The following is a 23,634-nucleotide window of genomic DNA, read 5'->3' as shown; positions in this document are numbered from 1 at the left end:
CTGGCTCATCGCCCAGCCTGACCAGCTAAAACCAGGCTGGAAATGGCTGAAAACCAGCCTGGAATGGCCAAAACCCATCTAAAACCAGCCAATCTGCATAGGCTGGTTTAAACTGCTTTTTTTCAGCAGGGTTGGCTTTGGTTTCGTGTTGACTTTAAAGGATTGATCGTGTGAGAGGGATTACTTCGTTATTTTTCTTGCCTTAGCAAATCTTCTCCCTGCATTCCACTTTAAATATCCAATCAAAACTCTTTTAAATTGATTAAAACATATTTAATTTATTTAAAATGTTTTGTATTCTATTGTTAAATCAGTATCCTGTTTTTAAACCTTTCTCTCTTTTTTAAATAACTCATTTGTTTTGATATCACGTTCGATGTTATTTTTCCAAACTTTGCACGCTTGATTGTCAGTCTTCATGATGCAGTCGATGGTAAACATTTATAAATGTTCTGCCGTGTTTGGTATCTTGTAAGGCAATACTGTGTGTTTGTTTGGTGAAATGAATGTGACGGTGCTGCGAACTCACAAAATGAGACACTCTCAACAGGGTCGTACAAGGCTCTTTACTTTGCTCGTGATGTTCAGATCTATTGCACAGAACTGTGGTATTTTCCCTATATTTGATGTCTATATTTGAAATAAATTATAATAAACATTCCTACAGTGTTTTCAAAGCATCTCTTGTCGGTGTTTTGTTTACGGCGTCACGCACATGCGCACACTGACGCTAGCGGACATGTTGAGTGAATAACTGTTGACAAGGGCGCTTGGAGACGTTACCAAGGAAGTAGACGAGCGATTTCTTCCGGATTCAAGACTAAAGGAAAGCTTTTCCACGTGTGGCAAATAAGTAAGTAGTAAAACACACATAAATAACTCAAATAATACGTTTTAAACGCCAAATATAAACCCGCTATAGTGAAGAGCGTGTGTATGTAACGTTACTTATGCATGTGTTAAGTTACATGTAAATGTGTGTTTCATCAACCCAATTTGTTTGAACAATATTGTTTTGACAAAATGTCAAATGAGACAAAGACGAAAATATGTTTAAGCATTAAGAAGAATAAATGCATTTACCTACACTACTAAATGACCTATATATGTTTATTTGCCGTTTGTTTACCGTGTACATTTTAGTACGATAAACAAAAGATAGTAACCAAAATATAATTCGGTGTAACGATGGTTTATATAGCCAAAAATAAACATTGGTTGTGTTTTAAAACCTATTTTAATGCTTGTTCTAACATTAGGTTTAGCAAATTTCCCTGCTAGACTTTTTTAAACACTTAGAAATGTGATTAAATATCATATGACCACCACTTATGTTATTGTTTTAGTACTAATCTAAAACCGTATGTTGTGTATTTTTACAAATAATATATCTGTTACAGTCAAAAGATTTTGACAATAGGTATCAGTTTAACCCATAATTTGTCATTTTGTTTATATAAAGCTTATTTTAAATGTTAAAGGAGTCTATTAACATGCATTTATTGTGCTTATATGCATATAAAAGGTATTATGAGTTTAATTTGATTATAAAAAATAAGTAGGTAATAAAACAATCACATTTGACTTAATATGATTTAAATGCCAAATATAAACCCGCTGCAGTGAAGCGCGTGTGTATGTAATGTTACATGTAAATGTGTGTTTTATCAACCCAGGTTGTTTGAACAATATTGTTTTGATAAAATGTCAAATGAGAGAAAAACGATCGTATGTTTAAGCATTAGGACAATAAGCATTGTTTTAGTACTAATCTAAAATCATATGTTGTGTATTTTTACAAATAATATATCTGTTACAGTCAAAAGATATTGACAATAGGCATCAGTTTAACCCATAAATTGCCATTTTGTTTATATTAAGCTTATTTTAAATGATAAAGGAGTCTATTTACCTGCATTTATTGTGCTTTTATGTGTATAAAAGGTATTATTAAATTAATTTGATAATAAATAAGTAGGTAAAAAAAACATACACGTTTGACTGAAAGAATACCATTTAAAAGCCAAGTTACATGTGAATGTGTGTTATATTGTTTTGATAAAATGTCAAACTAGACAAAGACGAACATATGTTTAAGCATTAAGAAGAATAAATGTATTTACCTACATTAGAACCTGACCTGTATATGTTTATTTATTGTAACTTATTTTAGTAAGATAAACAAAAGGTAGCAACCAAAATGTAGTTCGGTGTAACGATGGTTTATATAGCCGATAAACAGATAGGATAAGATAAACATTGGTTGTGTTTTAAAACTATTTTAATGCTTTTTCTAACTCTAAAATTTGCTTGCAAGACGTTTTTAACCACTTAAAATGTAATTTAATATGTCGATGCGATAGCCTAGTGGTTAGCGCACCGACATATGGTGCAGTAGCACGTCAGGGTATCCCGAGTTCGAATCCCGGCTCGAGGACATTTCCCTACCATACCCCCCCATTCTCTCTCTCTCTCTCTCCAACTTTGCTTCCTGTCTCAATACTGTCCGATCTAATAAAGGCAAAAAAGCCAAAAATAAATCTTTAAAAAAAAGTAATTAAATATAAATATGATCACTTATTGTTATAATTTCTGATCTGAAATTGTATGTTGTTCATTTTTACAAATAATATATCTGTTACAGTCAGTAGGTATTGACAGTAGGTGCCAATGTAACCCATAATTTGACATTGTTCATATAAAGCTTACTTGAGATTATAAAGGAGTCTGTTTACCTGCCTTTATTGTGCTTTTATTTGTGTATAAAAGGTTTTCTGAAATTAATTTGAGCAAATACGATGTCTCCTATTTGGATCCAAATGCATATGTGTGTTTAAAAAAAGTCCAAAATGCCCTTAAACCAGCTTATTTTGTATTAACTTATCTTTTAGAAATAACAATGCACTTCTGTGTTTTTCAGATGGTGAAGAAATGATTAAAGAAAACCAATGAAAAGGATGATAAAAGCAAAAAGGACAATGACAAGATCGTCAGATTGCTTTTGATTGACAGTTTAATTTAATTTAATTCAGAAGAACATGGCAGTCGGTAGGTTGACTAAAGAGAAGAAGAAAATAAGGGTGAAGGAAGAAGAAGAAGAAAACACAGATGCTATAAAGTGTCATGATGTTTCCGTCCAGACTGCTATCAAACAGGAGCCGCTCAATGTAAACGAGAAGAAGAAGAAAAAGAAGAAGAAATTAAAAGAAGAGTTGGATACAAACAATCCTGCGGTGGAGAGTTGCGACGCATCCGTTCAGACGACTGTAAAAACAGAACAAATAGACACTAATAATACTGACGCTCCTGAAAAGACTAAGAGGAAGAAAAAGAAGATAAAGGAGGAGGAACAGATCCAAGAGGAAGATCATTTAGTGTCCAAGAAGAAGAAGAAGAAGAAAGTAAAAAAAGACGAGGGAGTGGAAGGTAAGCTTATTTAGTTTCTGTTTTCAGTTTAAATATTGAAGCTTTTATCACTGTATTTTATCAAGATATTCACCTAACTGCAAAATAAAGATGACTTTTATCGGTATAATAACCAAAAAAATACTTGTAATGGAAGGTGTAATGGGACAAAATAAACAAATGTTTAACAAATGAACAAACAAACAAATAAAATTTGCAATTATAAATTACAGTACAGAACATTTTACAATGAAGTCTCATTAGTGAACACTGGTTAGTGCATTAAAATCGACAGTAAAAAATAGACACATTTTTTAATTTGCTAAATTTAGTAAAAAAAAAAAACCAACAATGTTTACGTAATATAAAATTAATAAAACAGTTATTATTTTTGATCTTAGTGCCTGTTATGGTTATGTGTACCATAACATTTGGTTATGTGATGAACAATCACTAATACAACAATCTGAATATTCTTTAAAAAACACTCCAGAAGTTTAAATATTAAATAATTATTCACAGTATTTTGAAGTGGATTGTTGTGGCTTTTTATTATCACTTTATATTGAATTAATAAATATCACCTATGTCTTGTGAAAGGTATAAAAAAGAAGAAGAAAAGGGAGACTGAGGTGAAAGAAGAAGAAGACTTTGATTTAGCAGTAGCTGTGGAGACTGTAAACAACAAAAAGAAGAAAAAGAAGAGAAAACTAGAGGAGGACATCAAAAAACAAGAACTAAACGCAGATGTGGAGGATGGAGTGATTAAGAAAAAGAAAAGGAAGAAAGAAGCAAATGAATGTGTAGAGGTTGAGCAAAAGGTGAAGAAAAAGAAGAAGAAAAAGTCTGTAGAAGAAGAAGAGCCGGAAAACATCAGCTCTAATGAAAAGCCTGAGAAAAAAAAGAAAAAGAAGAAGAAACTAGACAGAGAGAGTCTTCCTCATGCCAATGGAGATAACTCATCGGATAAAAAGATGAAGAAGAAGAAGAAGAAAAATAAAGGCAAGACAGAGGCTGGTGATGTTGAGGAGAAACCGGAGAGGACAGACAACAATAACAAGAGCACAGGGAAAAATACAAATAAAATTCTTAAAGCAGATCCTGAGGAATACTTCAGGAAAACCGCAAGCAGAGCGGTGAGTTTTCTTCTGATGGAGAGAAAGCGAGGCGTCTGATTGGCCCTTGAGAGTGTGACATCACTGTGATGATGATTAATTTGAGTGTCAATGTCGATATTTGAGTTCGTCACATTATTAGTGTCATTTTCAGATTTTATTCCAATTAAATTCAGGTTTTAATAATATTTTTATGTGCATGTAGTTTCAGTCATTTTTAGTTCTTTATAATTCAATATTTTAACCTTTATACAGTGCAAAATCGAAGAGTTATTCAACAGAAAACCTTTTGGCATTATTTAACAAGCTGCTGAATGTGATAAATTTTTTTGTATGTGAGGCGTAAATTAAGTTTAAATAAGTTTCTTATATAAAATATGCATTATTTTGAATATTGTTTTTCTGTATCTATTTTTTTATTGTGACATGTTTAAGGTTGTCTAAATGAATTAGCAAAAAAGGGATTCTAAGCTTTGTAAATACCATATATACGATGTAAAAATGATATGATAGAAAGTCATGACAACAAATGCTTAAAATACTTTACTTTATTTAATAAGTTAATCAGGTTTTAACTAATTTTTTTAGCTAAACAAACTTAACGTAAACTAACGTAATATTTTTATTTATTATTTTTATTTTTGTTTAGATGACAAGAAAAGTTAATTTGATTCAAATATAAAAATATGCAGTGCAAGAATTTTATTTTTACAGCGAAGGGCTATTGGCTGCTGATTTTGACTGTTTGGTGCCATCTTGTGACTGAATAATATGTAGGTTCAAGAGTTCACACTTAGATAATGCTCGACTATGATAGCAGGTTTGGCATGCTGTCCCGGGAGAGAACCATGAGCTCGGAGATAGATGAGCCCAAGGTTCCCGCCTGGTCAGTGAGCATTAGGAGGGATACGAGATCAGGAGTTTCTCGAATGCCCCCCCTTGCTATGTATTAGTTAAGTGCTTGTGACTGTATCACGATTCACTTATGTACATGTTTTTAGACTGTGGGAGGAAACCGGAGGACCCGGAGAAAACCCACGCAAACACAGAACATGCAAACTCCACGCAGGGAGTGCCGACTGGCTCAATTAGAACTTGAACCTGTGGCCTTCTTACTGCGAGGCAGCAGTGCTAACCACTGAGCCACTGTGTTGCCCGATCATGAAAGAGGAGGAGCGAGAAGGGAAGGATGGGGGGGGGTTTCCAAAAACGAAGATAAGGAATGAAGTTTAGGCAGGATATTTATAGTAGTTTTAGAATGATCTGATAGGCTAGCTAATGATTAGCAATGAGGATCAGCTGTGGTCAATCATATCACGTGCTCCTCTCGAAATTAATTTGTGAAACTTCACTTAGTGTATGCTCCATTTTCATTTCTTTCAGCTTTGGGCTTAATTAATTAAAGAGTTAATAAACTATTACAGCTCAGAACAGTATTTGTGTGCAATTCTTCGCCTGTAATAAGCGGGATAAAGTACATCCAAGCAGTTGCTTTCATAGAATAAACCCTTCAGCTGCTGTTAAACCTGTCTGACTTTATTCTGCACTTAGATTTACTTTAATTAATGGAAGCTTATTGTAAAGTGTGTCAGTATTCACTAGTAGTTTGTTTGACGTTAAAAATGTACCACATGTTTATTTTGCTGTGTTTTTTGTCTCTGTGCTCAGAATGATGTTGTGTTTCTTTCTGCCAAACCTGGCAACCAGGACGAGATTTCTATTGACCAGGTAAAGCACCAGATAAATGATGATTATTTTACAGAAACAAGACATGCAATGACAGGACTCTTTTACTCCACAGGCTCGTCGTCTCGCTCTTCAGAAGGAAATAGACCAAGAGTCGCAACCTAAACCGGTCAGTTTACACATTTGCTTTGAGTATATTGTGGTCTTAAAGGAAGAGTTCACCCAAAAATGAACATTTCCTGTTCATTTAGTCACCCTCAGGTCATTTAAAATAAAGGTGACATTTTTTTCTTCAGTTAAACATTAAAGCGGAGCTTATTATGCAAAAATCACTTTTTAAAAGGAGTGTAAGAACAGTTGTGTGGCAGCAGTGTGTGAAAATAACCAACTTTTAATGATAAAAATGTATTAATAATATTATTTTATAGTCACATTTGATAAAAACCGTCTGCAGAAACACTTTGATTGACATTCTCTCTTTGTATGCGTCATCAGAGGGGGAAAGCCCCACCCACTAGTGACCATCTCTCCCTCATTAGCATAGGATGCTAGTCTTGTTTTTGAATCTGCCACAATGCTGACACACAGGCATTTGTAGCTCCGCCCTCTTTTGAAAAGAGCACAATCTCATTTGAATTTAAAGCGACAGTCACCAAAACAGCACAATTAGGATCAAAGCCTATAAGGGTCAGTTTCAGAGAGTTATTAAACATTATTTGTGTGGGATTTTGAGCTGAAACACTCTAGGGACATCAGAGACTTATTTTACATCTTGTAAAAAGGGGAATAATAACAAAGTTCAATTTAGCAAGTTTGAAACAGCTCAGCAAAGCGAACTTTTGGTCCGTTTTGGTTAAGGATTATAATCTAATTAACACATAATAAACCTCTTTAACATTATTAATAGGCTACTGAGTGGCTGATGTTGAGTCACAGTTCAGACTTTCATTCTCAAACTGTCTGCTAGTTATTTTATGAAAGATCTGAGGCTGCTGCAATCAGTAGTATGGCAGCAAATGTCATGTAAAATGGTATTTAAACTCACATTGGGAGCATTTAGCACTGAATAAAGCACGAGGTTTACCTGTGGTGATCATTGTTTATAGTAGTGTATGCTATTGATCTGTCACCGGAAATAAAAAGCATTTCTATGGACAAAAACTTCTTTTAACATGGAAAAGATGTTAGTTTAGTTTTTGCAGGATGGGAGGTCTATATATATATATTCAAGTTGACTTTAATGATGGTTTATTAGTTCAAATTGTAGACTAACTTGTAGTCTATTTGTCACGTTGGTTGGCTCATTTTTCTTCTATTTTGTCCTTGATTTGTGCTTGTATGTATGTGTTTATTTGTAATGTTTCCACCCATATTTTCAGCCAAAGATGCAAATTATTCATTGGAATATCGCGAATAAAGCAGCGATTCTGTTAAATGAGTGAAAAAGTACAAAATCGTTACTTCCTGATAGACTGACGCCAAAATCCAATACAAAAATGAGAAAATGAGCTTAACAATGTGACAAATAAACTACAAATCAGTCCACAATTTGCCACTGTGGGCCTTTTTCTGATATAGTAAATGAGTTGCACCTCAGAAGATGAAATGTAATGAACATGCTGTGGCTTTTGGAGGCGCGAGAAGCTCTTTAAGAGCGCAGACAGATGCTCAAGACAGTTCTTGAGGGAGTAATAACAATACTGAATTTTGATTTTGGAAATGAGCAAAGCAACATTTCAGATGTTTTACAATGAGCTGGGAACGCTGGTTTGTCACTTAATACTGTCCAAAACACCAATTTTTATCATCACTTGATCTCTTATAACAAAATGACATGACTTTTCTTAATGTGCATACTGTAATTTATTCAGTAAATGTGTTGCTATGTCCATTGTGCGCATTCTTTCTTATCGAATAAAAGTTTATCCTACTCAGTTATGCGCATACATTATTTTATGTACATTCTTTAAAATTTATACTCTTGCCATTTCCATTAAGCATTTTTTTTAATGTGATAATCTAAAATGAGCATAACAATAGATGGATGGAAACACAGCTATTGACTAGCATTACACCAAACACCACAAGTTCAGCTAAAAAAATGTAACTGCAAAGGTTAAACTTTATGTAATTCATTTAGATGTCAATTTTCCATCCAATTCAATCACTTAAATTCAATGTAAAAATTAACATTAGTTTAAGCTTAAACTTGGCTAGTTTAAACTCCTTTATGTTCAGTTTACATGAATGAATTAAATACATTTTATACTCTTTACTGCAAAATGTCGCTCTTTAATGCAACAAATTCGGTATAGTTTATATAATTTGATCAGGTTTGTTTCGAGTCCAGTAAATTCCTGTTTAGACAGTATAATTCGTAACAATAATACTTATTTGATCAAATATCCGTCAAATATTCGTCCCACAGCAGTCCCTCAGGAGTCGCGGGCTTCTTCAGCGGCAAGAGAAACTGTACAGCGTAAATACGGTAATGTTAGGCCATGTGATGAATTCGTATAGTATACTGTATTCGGTCTTGTGTGGTAATGTAACGATTCACCGTGAGCCGATTGAAAATGTATTAAATTATGTGACGTTTCAAACCGGTTAAATGAATCGCGATACATGTTTTGAACAGAGGGGGCGCTGTGATTACAGTTTCAGATTACAGTGATACAGTTTCTCTTGCCGCTGAAGAAGCCCGCGACTCCTGAGGGACTGCTGTGGGACGAATATTTGACGGTTGTGTTTCCTGTGTCCGTCGTTCCTCCTGCTGTTCCAATGCAGCAGCTGCTTCTCTTAAAAGCTGGCTTACCGTTTTTTCCATTTTATTCCTTTTAATAAACGTAACAGTAACGTTAGTAACTCTCGCTGTCAAAACCCGGCTTTGCGGCTTCTCCCCTCGAGCTGTGGAAACACTCGACGTCACTTAAATACGCCCCTCCCACTAATTACCATAGGCTTTGCATACTGGTTGATGTTGAAAATGAAATCGTAAATGAAAACTGAAATGAAAAAGTGTCAATAAAAGGAAAGCTTAAATTTACATTTTAATTAGAATTTTGTGACTATTATAGCGTGAACATTAATAACATGCTTTGTAAAAATTGTGTTTGCATTTTATTTTTCAGTTTGGCTTTTCGTTTTAATATTAGCAGTCTTGACGCCGAAATGCAGTGAAAATTAAATCTTAAATTGGAAACTTTATTTTAATAATCAATTTGACAGGGACGATGTGTTGTCAAAGTGAAAATGAAAATTAAATAATTTCATTTCGATTTCAATTTTGGCAGATATTTTGCGAACAGTGTTTTAAAATGAAATTGTTAATCTGATTTTCATTTTCATTTCAAATGTTTATTTGATTTATTTAAAATTGGCAGGATTTACCTTCCATAATTTTATACGTTTTAAACAAAGTTTATTTAAATAGTTTGCTTTATTTGAATTACAGGCATGAATAATTTTTTTTGAGTGTACTCAATAGTACATCTTGTATAACCTGATGGTGAACAAAGTAACTGCAAATTGTCATTTTGGGGCTAAACTATCCCTTTAATGTGACTGAATGAGTGTTAATCTAATCTAATCGCTGTTTGAAGGCTTTTGGCCAGTGGGGAACGGCAAACTTCGACAGCTCGGACAGACAAGCCAAGTTCCTGCGCTTGATGGGAGGCTTTAAGAAGAGCACTCAGACAGGGGTCGAGTCCGCCGGCCGCCTCAACATGGCCATGGGCAAAGAAGGACAGCAGACGTTACAGCAAGGCCTTCTGGGAGAGTTTGAGCGCGCACAAAACCGCCACATGGACTTCAGGAATAAAGGAGCCGGGTTGGGCTTCAGTGCGCCATCCAATAAGAAGTTTGCGATTGATACTAATGCACGAAACTCCATACGATTTGATGACTGAATAATAAATTATTCACAAACCCAAATTATTTTTAAGGACTCATTTAAAGGGAGAGTTCACCCAAAAATACAAATTCTGTCATCATTTGCTCGTCTTTAACTTGGTTCAAACCTTTATGAGTGTCTTTCTTCTGTTGGACACAAATGAAGATATTTTGAAGAATGTTGGAATCTGTAACCTTTGACTTCCATTTGTTTTTCCTACTATAGAAGTCAATGGTTACAGGTTTTCAGCTTTCTTCAAAATAGACATATGATAATATTTTAATAAGTCAATATATTATGATAATGAATATGAACAATATTAATATAAAATACTGTGAATAAGTATTAATTATTTAAACTTTTAGAGTGTTTTGTAGGAATATTCAGATTGTGCAGTGGTGTTCTTTACGCTTTGAGATTAGGCGTTGGCCGGTGTAAGATTCTGACAGTATGATAACCTTGGATAAAAATATCACTGTTTTGTGATTACTGCTCTAAAATATATATTTTTAACTGTCTGGGTAAAAAACAACCTTTTTCCTCTTTTTAAACACAATATATTTTATATTATGAAACATTTATAATATTTTGGAGCAGTAAACATGTCAGGCTGGTTAATTCAAATGAATGTTTGACTTCTGCTGTCTTCATTAGTTTCACAAACAGATATTTTTTTACAATTAAAAACGGCATCTTTAGATATATTTTCTGCTGGCGCTACTGTTGTCCTAAAAAAAAAAAAAAGTCAATAAAAAAATCGTGCACATACCATAGGAACGGTTCTGCAAAAAATTTTGATTGCTTTAAAACCTTGACTTTTCCAAACCGCAGTATACCTTGAAAACAGTTATCATCCCATGCCTATTGGAGATTTAATTGGTTAATTAGCTTAATAGTTTAAACATGAATATATCCGCATGTTAATCTGGCCTAATACAAGCTGACATTGATTTAAACTTTGGTAACTGATTGGTCGGTGCCAATAACCTAGTGTTTAAGTGTGCCAACATCTAAGTTCCACTCTTGTCTTGAGGTCCTTTGCCGACCCTTCCCCTTTTTCTGCTCCCAATACTTTGCTGTCTGTAACCTCCACTGTCCTATCCAATTTAAAGGTGAAAAACCCTGAAAAAACAGTTATATAAAATTCTGTGACCGTTTATAGGGCTGTTGTAGATTAACACCATAATCCGGCTCCAATAGTAAACAAGTAAGTTGAACTAAACTGATGGAAACTATAAAAACTTTATTAATATTAGCTGATGTTAAGGCCGACAGCGGCTCAGTGGTTAGCACTGTCGCCTCACAGCAAGACGGTTGCTGGTTCGAGTCCCAGCTAGGCTAGTTGGCATTTCTGTGTGGAGTTTGCATGTTCTGCCCGTGTTGCTGTGGGTTTCCTCTGGGTGCTCCAGTTTTCCCCACAGTCCAAACACATGCGCTATAGGGGAACTGGATAAACTAAATTGGCTGTAGTGTGTGTGAATGTGTATGGATGTTTCCCAGTACTGGGTTGCAGCTGGAAGGGCATCTGCGTAAAACAGATGCTGGATATGTTGGTGGTTCATTCTACTGTGGCAAATAAAGTAAATAAGCTAAAAGAAAATGAATGAATGAGCTGATTTTAATGCTTTATAACGCATTAAAATCAAAGTTGTAATCTGATTACAAGTTGTAAACACTTTATTAAATGCAGTTAATAACTAAACTAATACATTTCAGTTGATTTTAATCCATTATCTAATATTAACTACTGAGAGTTTATCATGAAGTGTTACCTGTGGTGCTTTATAATGCTTTTACAATTGAAACATTTGTTTACTCTGAACATACATCAATACACTAAATATTGTTGGGTTATTATACATGCTATAGTAACCCATTTTTTTGTATTTAAGGTCAATATTGTGATAGTACTGTATATCATGATAAAAGCTAAAAATAATGACGCCATCAAGAGCCTGTATTAAAATGTCTTCTTTTGTGTTTTCAGCAGAAGAAAGAAAGGTTTATAACCACTTCAGAGAGAGTAAATGGCACAGTTAGATTTTTGGGTGAACTATCCCTTTTAGGGCACATCTGTTAAGCGCCAAAAAGGCAACAAAAGTTGACAAAAAAAGTAGATTTTAAGGAGATCAGTTTCTTTTTAATGCTTAAATGGGTTTTTGAAATACTGGTGTATATTTTTGAGGAATCTGAATCAGTATCATTTTTTGGGGTTTTGTTTTCCTCAGGGATGTTGTACAGAAAATGTCTGAAATGTTTCAATTATTCATGAATTTTCCAAATGAAACAAAAGAGGAGGCTACGAAACTGAACAGGCTGAATAAAGACACTGAATTAAGAGTCTATGTGGGTTATACCTGTAATTGTTGTATTAATTGAATGTTTTGCTAGTCGAGATTATAATTTGCTCAGACTTTACAATAAGGTTTTATTAGTTAAAGGGCACCTATGGTAAAAAATCTACTTTTCAAGCTGTTTGGACAGACATTTGTGCATGTATGGTGTATAGACCGTCATATTGGGGTGATATAAGCACACCCAGTGCTTTTTTTTTTCAATTTAACAACATAAAACCGGTGGACCAATTGGAGCTGTTTTCAGACCGACCGCAACTTTACGTAGGAGAGCGGTCCCCCCACCCACCAATATTGATTGACAGGCGCGTCATCATATCCTCAGTTTGTTGATTCACGTCCGCCATTTTCAGCGTGAGTCGAAGCGATATCACTAAAGGAACACGCTAGCTCTATTTTTAGATGTAGGGCTCATTGAGCTCAACACAAGATCAATATTCTCCACATTATCGCTCTAATCAGAATTATTGGTTGTATCTTTAGGTCAGTTTGCAAACATGTGTACTTCTCATTGAGTCTACCTTATACTTCAGCCGTTTGCATTTCTCGCGATCCCAGAAGCTCCCTGTGATCTTAACTAGGTGCTGCTGTACCTGATGCAACGCCATGCGTTTTAGAATTCTAAACATAGGTTTCTATCAGGGTACACACAACAGCACTTCAAGTCGACGGCTGGGCGCCGCGGACCGCTGCCGACTTGAAGCGCTGTTGTGTGTACCCTGATAGAAACCTATGTTTAGAATTCTAAAATGCGTGGGGGGACGATTCGGGACACTTCATGTTTCTGCCGCGCCACAGAGAGTGTCTGGTGTGCCGTGTCGCAGCTTCGAGCGGGGCATCCGGTGCCTCAGTCAAAGTTAATTCAGTGTGCGTGGTTATTAGTTTCTGTGTTCAAGCTCGGCACTTGAAACTAGCACACAGTTGGCTGTAAAACTGTACAAAGACACAAATGATTTTGTACTCTCTGCTTGGTCTGTGTCAGAGTCGTACATGTACGACTGAATGGTGATCCTCTCACTCCTCTCCGTCTGCCTGTCAGACTCTGTTACAAACACAGAGTGGGTGAGCTCATGGCTCCGCCCCCTTGTTACGTTGGGCGGGAAGCCGAAACTAATTTAAATGTGAAGCAACACACCCCTAAATCAGCGAGCTGTGGACACGCCCCCAACATGACACTTTTTAACATATTAAAATAAAAAAATCTGAATTGTGTTTTAAACTGAACCTAAACTGGCACACTCAGAAGAACCATAATATTAATATTACATCATAAAAAAAGAGGTAAACTATGTGCCCTTTAATGTATTAACTAACATGACCTAATAATGAACAAAACTTGTGAAGCATTTATTAATCATCATTTAACACTAAAGCCGCCTTTCCATTGCACATGACAAGCGACAGACTGAAAGTCATTCATTTTCAATGAAGAGTAGTCCACGAGCTGCGTGGAGTACCGATCATCTCTGTATGCGGAAAATTCGGATCCGTAAAAGTATTTGAACTCATACGACTAGACCGTATTTGACCCGATGTGATGTATTGACCTTATTCTTCAATGCGGAAGTGCGCTCATTTTTGCGATTGTTTTAGAACTTCCGATTCAGCTGTCTATGGGAGAAATGAATAGGAATAATAAACGGCAGAAAACAGTCAAACTACTTACTCTACAAACAAGTGTTTGCATGACAATACAGACAAAGTAGAATAATATAATAAGAAAATATCACTTTGCAGCATCAAGCAGCAAAACAAGCTGTTTTTAACGTCTAAAATTGAATGGAAGCGAATGAGACCGGAAGTCTCAAGCCAAAATGATTCAAATGGCTGCGCCCGCTCGTACGCGGAGAATAAGGTGAATTCCAGTGTTGTCCAAGCGCACAAGATGAAAAATACCTTTTTTTTTTTATTAAGAAAGAAAGTCTTTATTAAAAAAATATTTCTATTCATAAATGAGTAGTAAAATATATTTTAATGTTGTCTCCATATTCCCTCCGAAAGTTTTAGCTATCATTGAGTTTCTAGTATTCATTGATTCAATGATGGTGAACGCACGGAGAATAAAGGCTCTTGCTTTTGGCCCTCCTTTATTTCGGACACCGCGAGAATCCATCTTCTCTCCCATGGAGCACAACACAAAATTCCGTGCGGCTGCCACAAGGGGGCGTACTCCGACAGTTGTATACGAATGTCGTGTGCAGTGGAAAGGCGGCTACACTGCTGCACTATTAAAACCCAAATTTATTCGTTAACATTAGTTAAAGGGGACCTATTATGCAAAAATCACTTACATAAGGGATTCAAGCAGTTTTATGGCAGCAGTGTGCGAATATAAGCAGCTTCTAATAGTAAAAAGTGATTAATTTTATTATTTATAATCACACTTTGATTGACATTCAACCATTGTATGTGTCAGCAGAAGGGGAAAGCCCCACCCACTAGTGACCATCTCTCCCTTATTAGCATACAAAGTTAGTTTTGTTTTTGAATGTGCCACTATGCAGACACACAGGCATCTGTAGCTCCGCCCTCTTTTAAAAAGAGCACAATCTCATTTGCATTTAAAGCGACAGTCGCCAAAACGACACATCCTAAAAGGATCAGTTTCAAAGAGTTAAAGGGCCACAATAGGTCTCCTTTAAGAACACACAAACAAAACTTGCGTTAATAAACACTTTATTTTTACTCTCGTAAACACATGACCTCTCAAAACAGTTACAGACACAAGGACAGAATGAGGAAAAGATATCAACGTAAGACATATTTCCAAAAGTTCTGAATAAAAGCAGCAAGAGGTAAACAAATTCATCTCTTAAGTGACTATTTGTGCGGATCATGTGCTTTAAAGAGTTAGAAAACTGCGCCGCCGGATGTTATTGCTCTATACACTTCAAATCCCGTGACAAAAACTGCACAAAAGTCTACCAGTTGGCTTCTTAAGCTCCGTTTACGTACATCTTTATCAAATGCAGACTATAATACACGAGTCAATCTCACGAAAGCTTGTCGGTATGTCATATTTCACTCATTTGCATATTTAATGATATTTTCAAGCACATTTTATAACCCAATTCTCCTGTAATTTAGTACTAGTGCTTACTGTATACCTACAAGCATGTAGTACTTCAACTATATCATTCATCAGTGAGAATAATATATATATGACTGCAAAAGCAACCCTTTGTGGTGCATTACAGTGCTGAGAATTTAAGGTTATATACTGTAGATGCTTTACTGAAACGATCACAATGCAAACTGGCTCCATGCTAATCATTTTAGATGTGTGTGATGAAATGTGACCTGGTAGCAAGCTTTCTCAAGGATTCACTCTCATTTTGTTCGAACTCAAAGCTCTTGAACGTTCCCTCAGGGGGTCTGTGTACATGACATTGTTTCCGAGCTTGTAATGGCATTGAAAGTGTGTGATCTTACAGTCTCAGGCGTGTCAGAGCATCTGAATACTGCTTAGTAATGCGACTACATTCAGATCGTGGTCATGTGATGCTCTGACTGTGTGTAGTGTGCATTCATGGGCAGCGTGGAATGTGACGGGAAGATCCAGATTTACACCTTGAATTCCAATGGGTGTGGTCAGGGGTGTGTCTTTTGAATATGTGCATTCAAGTGGGTGTGGTCAGGGGTGTGTCTTTTGAATGTGCCTTCAAGTGGGTGTGGTCAGGGGTGTCTGAAGTTTTGTAAATCAATGGGTGTGGTCAGGGGCATTTTTTAAGCTGTATATTTCAATGGGCATGTCTTTGAAGTTCTGTTGCAGTGGGTGTGGTTAGGGGGCATGTCTTTGAAGCTGTGCATTCAAGTGGGTGTGGTCAGGGGTGTGTCTAACATTTTATGATCCAGTGGGTGTGGTCAGGGGTATGTCTTTGAAGCTGTGCATTCAAGTGGGTGTGGTCAGGGGCATGTCTTTGAAGCTGTGCATTCAAGTGGGTGTGGTCAGGGGTGTGTCTGATATGTTATGATCCAGTGGGTGTGGTCAGGGGCATGTCTTTGAAGCTGTGCATTCAAGTGGGTGTGGTCAGGGGTGTGTCTGACATTTTACAATCCAGTGGGTGTGGTCAGGGGCATGTTTTTGAAGCTGTGCATTCAAGTGTGTGCGGTTAGGGGTGTGTCTTTGACATTCTATGATCCAGTGGGTGTGGTCAGGGGCATGTCTTTGAAGCAGTGCATTCAAGTGGGTGTGGACAGGGGTGCGTCTTTGATGTTTTATGTTCCGGAGGGTGTGGTCAGGGGCATGTCTTTAAAGCTTTATATTCCAATGGACAGGTCTATAAAGTTTTGTGTTGCAGTGGGTGTGGTCAGGGGTGTGTCTGAAGGTTTGTGTTACAGTGGGTGTGGTCAGGGGCATTTTTTAAGCTGTATATTTCAATGGGCATGTCTTTGAAGTTCTGTTGCAGTGGGTGTGGTGAGGGGCATGTCTTGGAAGCCGTGCATTCAAGTGGGTGTGGTCAGGGGCGTGTCTTTGAAGCTGCGCATTGAAGTGAATGTGGTCAGGGGCGTGTCTTTGGCATTTTATGTTCCAGTGGGTGTTGACAGGGGCATGTCTTTGAAGCTGTGCATTCAAGTGGGTGTGGTCAGAGGTGTTCCTTTGAAGTTTTGTTCCAGTGGGTTTGGTCAGGAGCATGTCTTTGAAGTGTAATGTTCCACTAGGTGTGGTCAGGGTCGTGTCTTTGAAGTTACGTCTTCCAATGGGCGTGTCCTTGAAGCTGCATGTTCCAGTGGGTGTGTCTTTAAAGCTGCGCATTGAAGTGGGTGTGGTCAGGGGCATGTTTTTGACGTTTTGGATTGAATTGGCATTTTTTTTAGCTGTGGTCAGAGGCATCTTTGAAGCTGTGCATTCCAATGGGCATGCCTTTGATGCTGCGCATTGAAGTGGGTGTGGTCAGGGCCATGTCGGAAGTTTTTTGTTTGGGTAGGTGTGGTCAGGGGTGTGTCTTACGTTTTGCATTCCATTGGCTGTGGCAAGGGGCTTGTCTTTGAAGTTGTGCATTCCACTTGGCGTGGCTTTTTAAGATTTATCTTCCTGTGGGTGTGGTTAGTGGCGCGTCTTTGAGATTTTTTTTCCCAGTGGGTCAGGTTTGGGTCGTTTCTTTGAAGCTGTTCATTCTAATAAGCATGTCTGTTGCTGTATATTCCAATGGGCATTTCTTTGAAGCTGTGGACCCCCCCAGTGGGTGTGGTCAGGGGTGTGTCTTTGAAGCCGTGCATTCCAATAGGCATGTCTTTGAAGCTTTATATTCGAATGGGCGTGTCTTCGAAGCTGTGTGTTCCAGTGGGTGAGGTCAGGGGCGTGGTCAGGCCTGCAGGTACTCCGGCTGTACCCGTGCAACTTTGCGAAACTCTTTGGAGTGTGTGCGAGGACACTGCATCTCACACCAGCTGACGGGCACCATCTGTGCGCCTGCGGGTACACATTTCAGAGCATGTTAGTGGTACGAGCAACAGTTATTACACTGTTCTACTATTTCATCCCATTAAGTGCCTTGGAATGCATAGCTTTGTTCAACGTGCGACATATATTTAATTTAAACATAAATACAGGGCTGGACATTGAGTAGCTCCTCCCCTTTTTAAAAATGAGCCATTCTGTTTATTTGACAGATCTGCAAGAGTCTCTTTCATGACAGCAACAGCCTATAATAGTGATCTTTTTTCTGTCTACACGTTTCTCCTCTTTAAAATGCAGTATTCATTTTGAACTTCATATGGGTTTGATATGTTTTGTGGTAAGAGCAAACTAACATGTGTGTGTGTGTGTGTGTGCTGCTCATTCGCCTCAATGGAAAGCATATGTACACTGTTTGAATGATTTATCCAGAAAACTGTAACTGTGTAGAACTGGCTGTGTGTGTGTGTGTGTGTTTGTGCAATGCATGAGTTTCTGCTTTTTAGGATTCCTCAATGTTACTATTTTCATATATATGCCAGTTATTTTCTTATATACACAAGTGTTTACGTAAACACTCAGTAATACTTGTTTACAATTAAATAAGTGACTGATTTTACCCTGGTTTTGAAGGGGGCATGACTTCAGATAATATAGAGCAGTGTTTCTCAACCGCGTTCCTGGAGGACCACCAGCCCTGCACATTTTCCATATCTCCTTCACCAAACACACCTGATTCAGATCATCAGCTCATTAGCAGAGACTGAGAGACCTGTAATGGGTGTGACGGACAAAGGAGACATCCTTGTAGTGTTGGTGGTCCTCCAGAAACGTGGTTGAGAAACACTGCTAAAGAACATCTGATCAGAAAATCTGATGTGAAGCCAAAGTGTTAAAAAACATCATTGATCCATATTGAGAAAAGTAATTAACTGCATGTTCTGAATGTATATTTTTGGAGCACACAGACTAACACACTGATGCTAACAACCAAAAACACTGCGATTTTGATTTCAGCTCTCTCACCGGCCTCGCTGTGAGCCACGACGACACCCAGCTCGTTCTCCGCTGTGGTCAGCAGGTAATTCGACTGCACATCACCCAAAGAGATCTGACAGCCGAGGTCAAGGGTCATGAACAACACAACAGAGTCTACAACAGGAGAAACTGCTCATACAGTGTAAAGGATACCACTTTTGCAAGGACAATGTCACCAGGCCTGAAGCTTTTGTACGTCTCCACCTGAGAACAACAACACATTTTCAGAAACACAATACATTGCAATACATATGGGTCAAAAAAATTATGATTATGATACATTTTTAGCATGACTTAAAGAGGAGACCTAGTATAATGAGTAACAACAGTTTCTATGCCGACAATCTAGAAGGTTCTATCAAAAAAAAAGACCATTACATTTTTATAGTCTTAATATATATTTTTAACAATTCTTTTCCATTATCCTTCAAACCACTGGATATAAAAATATAACAATAAATCAAACTAAATATTTCGCTAATATTTAAAACCCTTTTTTTCCTTGTAAATTTAATTTAATGCAGACACCAGAATATGTTTCGTCTTTGACCCATATCTTTTTTTTTGACTACTCATATTGAGGAATACTTTATATTTAAATATAAATAAAAAAACATTTATATTTTCCAGGAACTCACCTTATCCTTCTCAGTCGCTCTCACATCTTCTCTTCTACAGAATTTAAACATTAGCAGATCTGACTTCGTATATTTACACAAGAAGTTATTGAAGACAAATTTCATATACAGTGGTCCCTCGCCATAAAGCGGTTTACTTTTTGCTGTCTCGCAGGTTTCACCGATTTTTTTAAATGCAATTTGACATGCTTTATTTATAGTGCATTGTGTTCTGCGTCCTGATTGGCTGTAGACCACTGTCAATCAATCTTCTCCCTGCCGTGTCACCTGTACAGTACAGAATGCGTTCATCATGCCAAATTTACATAAATATTTGATCGCTAGCAGTGTGACTATGTTTGCAAATTTTCTTCCCACAATGTCGACGAAGCATTTTGCATCGTCAAAGGCATCTGGCAAAAGGCAGAGGAAGATGCTAACCATCGCGCAAAAAGTAGAACATTTGAACATGCTAAAGTATGGTAGAAGTTACGAGAATGTTTAAACGAGAGTAAAGTGTGAAAATGCTAATGCATATCTGAGAAAAAGAGTGTTGTGGGGGGGGGGGCCTTAAAACATCTATAATTTATTTATTTATCATTTATTGCCACATCAGCAACTTTTGGCTATTTCGTGGCAAAATGGATATACATAAAATATTACATGATAAAAATAAATTTGTATTACAATAAAAAACATCTATAATAGATAGTAATACAATAATAATACTACTTCACAGATTTTTAGAACGTAACTCCAGCGATTAAGGAGGGACCACTGTATATTATAATAGCAGATTTACTGATATGCAAACATCTGTACCTGATTGTGCCTCTAAACCTGTCTTTTAGCGGTGTCGACCCCACATATAAGATGTGCACTTTAGCAAACCTTGGGTTGATACTCGTCACCTGGAAAGGGTGAGGAAAACCATGCATATTCAATATACATTTAATACATAACACATTCAGTAGAAACCTTAACGTAACACTCCGCTTATTTTTTAAAGGCTCATTTTACAGCTCTCTGAGAGTTAAACAGATAAGTTTTACCATTTTTGAATCCATTCAGTTGATCTTTGGGTCTGGCGGAAGCACTTTTAGCTTAGCTTAGCATAGATCATTGAATCGGATTGGACCATTAGCATCTCATGCAAATCCGAGTAAGGTGTTTTGATAATTCTCCTATTCAAAGCTTGATTCTTTTATAATTATATCCTGTACTAAAACCAAAGAAAAATGAAAAGTTGCTACTTTCTAGGCTGATTTGGTTATAGGAACTATACTTTCATTCTTGCGTAATAATCAAGGAACTTTGCTGCTGTACCAATGGCTAAAGCAGGAGCTATGATAATGAAAAGCACCTAAAAACAACACCAGCTAGGTCACAGCACTGCGTAATATCACTGCTCCAGCTGCATCCATGGTGCAAGAAAGTTCCTTGATATATACGCCAGAATGAGAGTAAAGTTCCTATAACCAAATCAGCCTAAAAATGACCAAAATTTCATTTTCTTTCAGTCTTATTACACAATGTAACAGCAGAAGAGTCTAGCTTTAAATTGGGAAAATCATAGAAGCGTTTTTTAAATTATCTTTAGAACAAGATGCTAACGGTCTAATCCGATTCAGTGATTTATGCTAAGCTAAGCTAAAAGTGCTCCAGCCAGACCTGAAGATCAGCTGAATGGATTAAAAAATGGTAAAACTCAACTGTTTAACTCTAGGAGAGCTGTAAAATGAGCTTATTGCCAAAATATTGTGCTTCTTCAACTTCCGTAATAATCTGTAAATGGCTAACAAAGAAACAGGTGACAGATTAAGATGCATCAAAACCGATATACCTTACAGGTGACGATCGCACCGATGTCAGGCAAAAGTTGCGCTTCTGTCTCTCTAACAACTGAAATCACCGGCAACTAGAAATCAAGATAGAAAAAAAATAGTATTAGATTATAAATAAACATGGATTTTTAAACTGAAATTATATGTCCATGAACTGACCTCCTCTCCTTCATTCTTCCTCAGCACGTATCCCGCTAGCGAAGCGAAGATGTAGCCATGCCGCAGATACGTGCCTGTACCAGGAATACAGTCCTCTGTGCTGCAAAGCCTTTCGCCTGCAGGACAAACACACACACACGTGAGGTATGCTTCAGAAATATGCATAAATCATGTACAGTACTGCTGTCATAATAGAAAGTCTATTAAGCATGATTAACACAAACTGACATGTTAAAATTAGTCTAGTAACTTAATAATGTTTATATAAAACTTCTAACAAAGCAACTTTATGATAAGGACATGAGATACGGTCTGTTAACTATTAAAGATTATTTTGGCCAAGAAATAAATGATAAAGGTACAGTATTTCCCAGATCATGTTTAATAGACCAATGACATTTTCAAAGTATTTCCTTTAATATGTTTTCTTCTGTAGAATTTGTCTGTGTGTATGTGTATTATATATGCATCTATTATGTACATGTGAAACATAACTATACAAAACAGTTTTTAACATAGATATTAAAATGTATATACAATTTGTAACATACACATATACACAATATACACAGTACATACACTTAAAATATGTCGATATGTGAAAATAATGTCAAATATTTTACAGTCAATAAATACATTACTACAAAATAGTCGATTAACAAAAATAATCGTGTTTACATTTCAACTACAACAAAACCTTTATTACACACAACCACTAGCTAGTGTATGTAAGTGTATATACAGTGAATATGCAACTAGCTAGTATATATGTAAGTGAATACGAGACTTTCCACTCCAAACTAAACGAAGATCCGAAATTATTCAGTCCAAATATAGATTAATCACAAAAATCTGGATTTCTTAAAGCAAATAATGTCTAAAGTGATGAAAGCAGCTGGCGTCAGTGGTTCGTGTAGAGGCAGAAGAGCGAGTGTTTGAGGGCAGGTATGCATGACAGCCCCGGGCGGTGGGCAGGGCTCGCCAAACGAGTCTTTAAACCCCACAAACACCTCCACAAACGCGATTACTTACAGTGTGCCTGCAATCAGCTAAACCAGCATCATTATTGACACATGTTGACTGAAGTCGAAGACATGATACATGTTTACAGCGTCATAACACTCGCGCGTGCTGGCGATTCAGCCCTACAGCAGTACACGTGAACGCTCCGAGACATAAAACTATCCTTAACTTACATCAAAGTTCATAAAATGTCACTATGTTCATAGAGAATCAAAATATAGCCAAGATCTGTCACCAATAAGACGTCAAACACAAAAGTAATCCCCAAAAAACATGTGAATAACAGCGACCCACCTGGAACACACAGCTTCATGGGCGACATGTTTTCAAGAAGCGAGATGAGCGTTTTGATTGGATATTAGTCGGAGAGGGGCTCGTGCTCTGATTGGTCACTTCAGCATCTGTGGGTTAAACAAACCGCCATATTTGTTGTGGCAGTACATTTTGTTTTATTTTTTATTAACATTAAATACATAAAACATGACTACAAATGAGTACATATTCGTTGTGCATCTTAGTTTCTAATACACAAATGTACCAAAAGATAAAAAGAATTACGAGAGTATTGTGGCAGAAGGCTAAATGTAAACGTCATTATTATTTGGAGAGAATACACTCACTTTATTTCCCCGTCCCCCCACTTTATTAGATACACCTTACTAGTACCGAGTTGGACCCCCTTTTGCCTTCAGGACAGCCTTAATCCTTTGTGGCATAGATTCAACAAGGTACTGGAAATATTCCTCATGGAGATTTTGCTCCATATTGACATGATAGCATCACACAGATTTGTCGGCTGCACATCCATGATGCGAATCTCCCGTTTCACCACATCCCAAAGGTGCTCTATTGGATTGAGATCTGGGGACTGTGCTTGCCATTTGAGTGCAGTGAACTCATTGTCATGTTCAAGAAACCAGTCTGAGATGATTCACGCTTTATGACACGGCGTGTTATACTGCTGTAGGAAGCCATCAGAAGATGAGTACACTGTGGTCATAAAGGGATAGACATGGTCAGCAACAATACTCAGGTAGGCTGTGGCGTTGACACAATGCTCAATTGGTACTAATGGGCCCAAAGTGTGAAAAAAAAATCCCCCA

General features: G+C 37.0%; 2 protein-coding genes across 2 annotated transcripts; one reads left to right on the top strand and one right to left on the bottom strand.

Annotated features, from left to right (window-relative positions):
- Positions 1–762: 762 nt before the first annotated feature.
- knop1 (lysine-rich nucleolar protein 1) lies at positions 763–12,441 on the top strand. The gene is made up of 6 exons (XM_056456416.1): positions 763–853; positions 2,921–3,426; positions 4,006–4,541; positions 6,189–6,248; positions 6,322–6,375; positions 9,809–12,441. The coding sequence occupies exons 2-6, from the start codon at positions 3,039–3,041 to the stop codon at positions 10,112–10,114; spliced, it is 1,344 nt and encodes a 447-aa protein (XP_056312391.1). The 5' UTR covers positions 763–853; positions 2,921–3,038; the 3' UTR covers positions 10,115–12,441.
- A 2,670-nt stretch (positions 12,442–15,111) lies between these two features.
- On the bottom strand, positions 15,112–22,877 carry exosc1 (exosome component 1). The gene is made up of 8 exons (XM_056456415.1): positions 22,826–22,877; positions 21,509–21,624; positions 21,349–21,423; positions 20,328–20,416; positions 19,527–19,560; positions 19,042–19,092; positions 18,877–18,961; positions 15,112–17,865 (listed from the first exon to the last, which is right to left on the bottom strand). Exons 1-8 carry the CDS (start codon positions 22,851–22,853, stop codon positions 17,759–17,761), a joined length of 585 nt encoding a protein of 194 aa, XP_056312390.1. The 5' UTR covers positions 22,854–22,877; the 3' UTR covers positions 15,112–17,758.
- Positions 22,878–23,634: the final 757 nt, after the last annotated feature.

The sequence above is a fragment of the Danio aesculapii genome, chromosome 1, assembly GCF_903798145.1.
Source record: "Danio aesculapii chromosome 1, fDanAes4.1, whole genome shotgun sequence".
In the NCBI taxonomy this organism is placed as follows: domain Eukaryota; kingdom Metazoa; phylum Chordata; class Actinopteri; order Cypriniformes; family Danionidae; genus Danio; species Danio aesculapii.
Note: the sequence above shows the minus strand (reverse complement) of the source record. Positions and strands in the feature narration are given on the sequence as shown.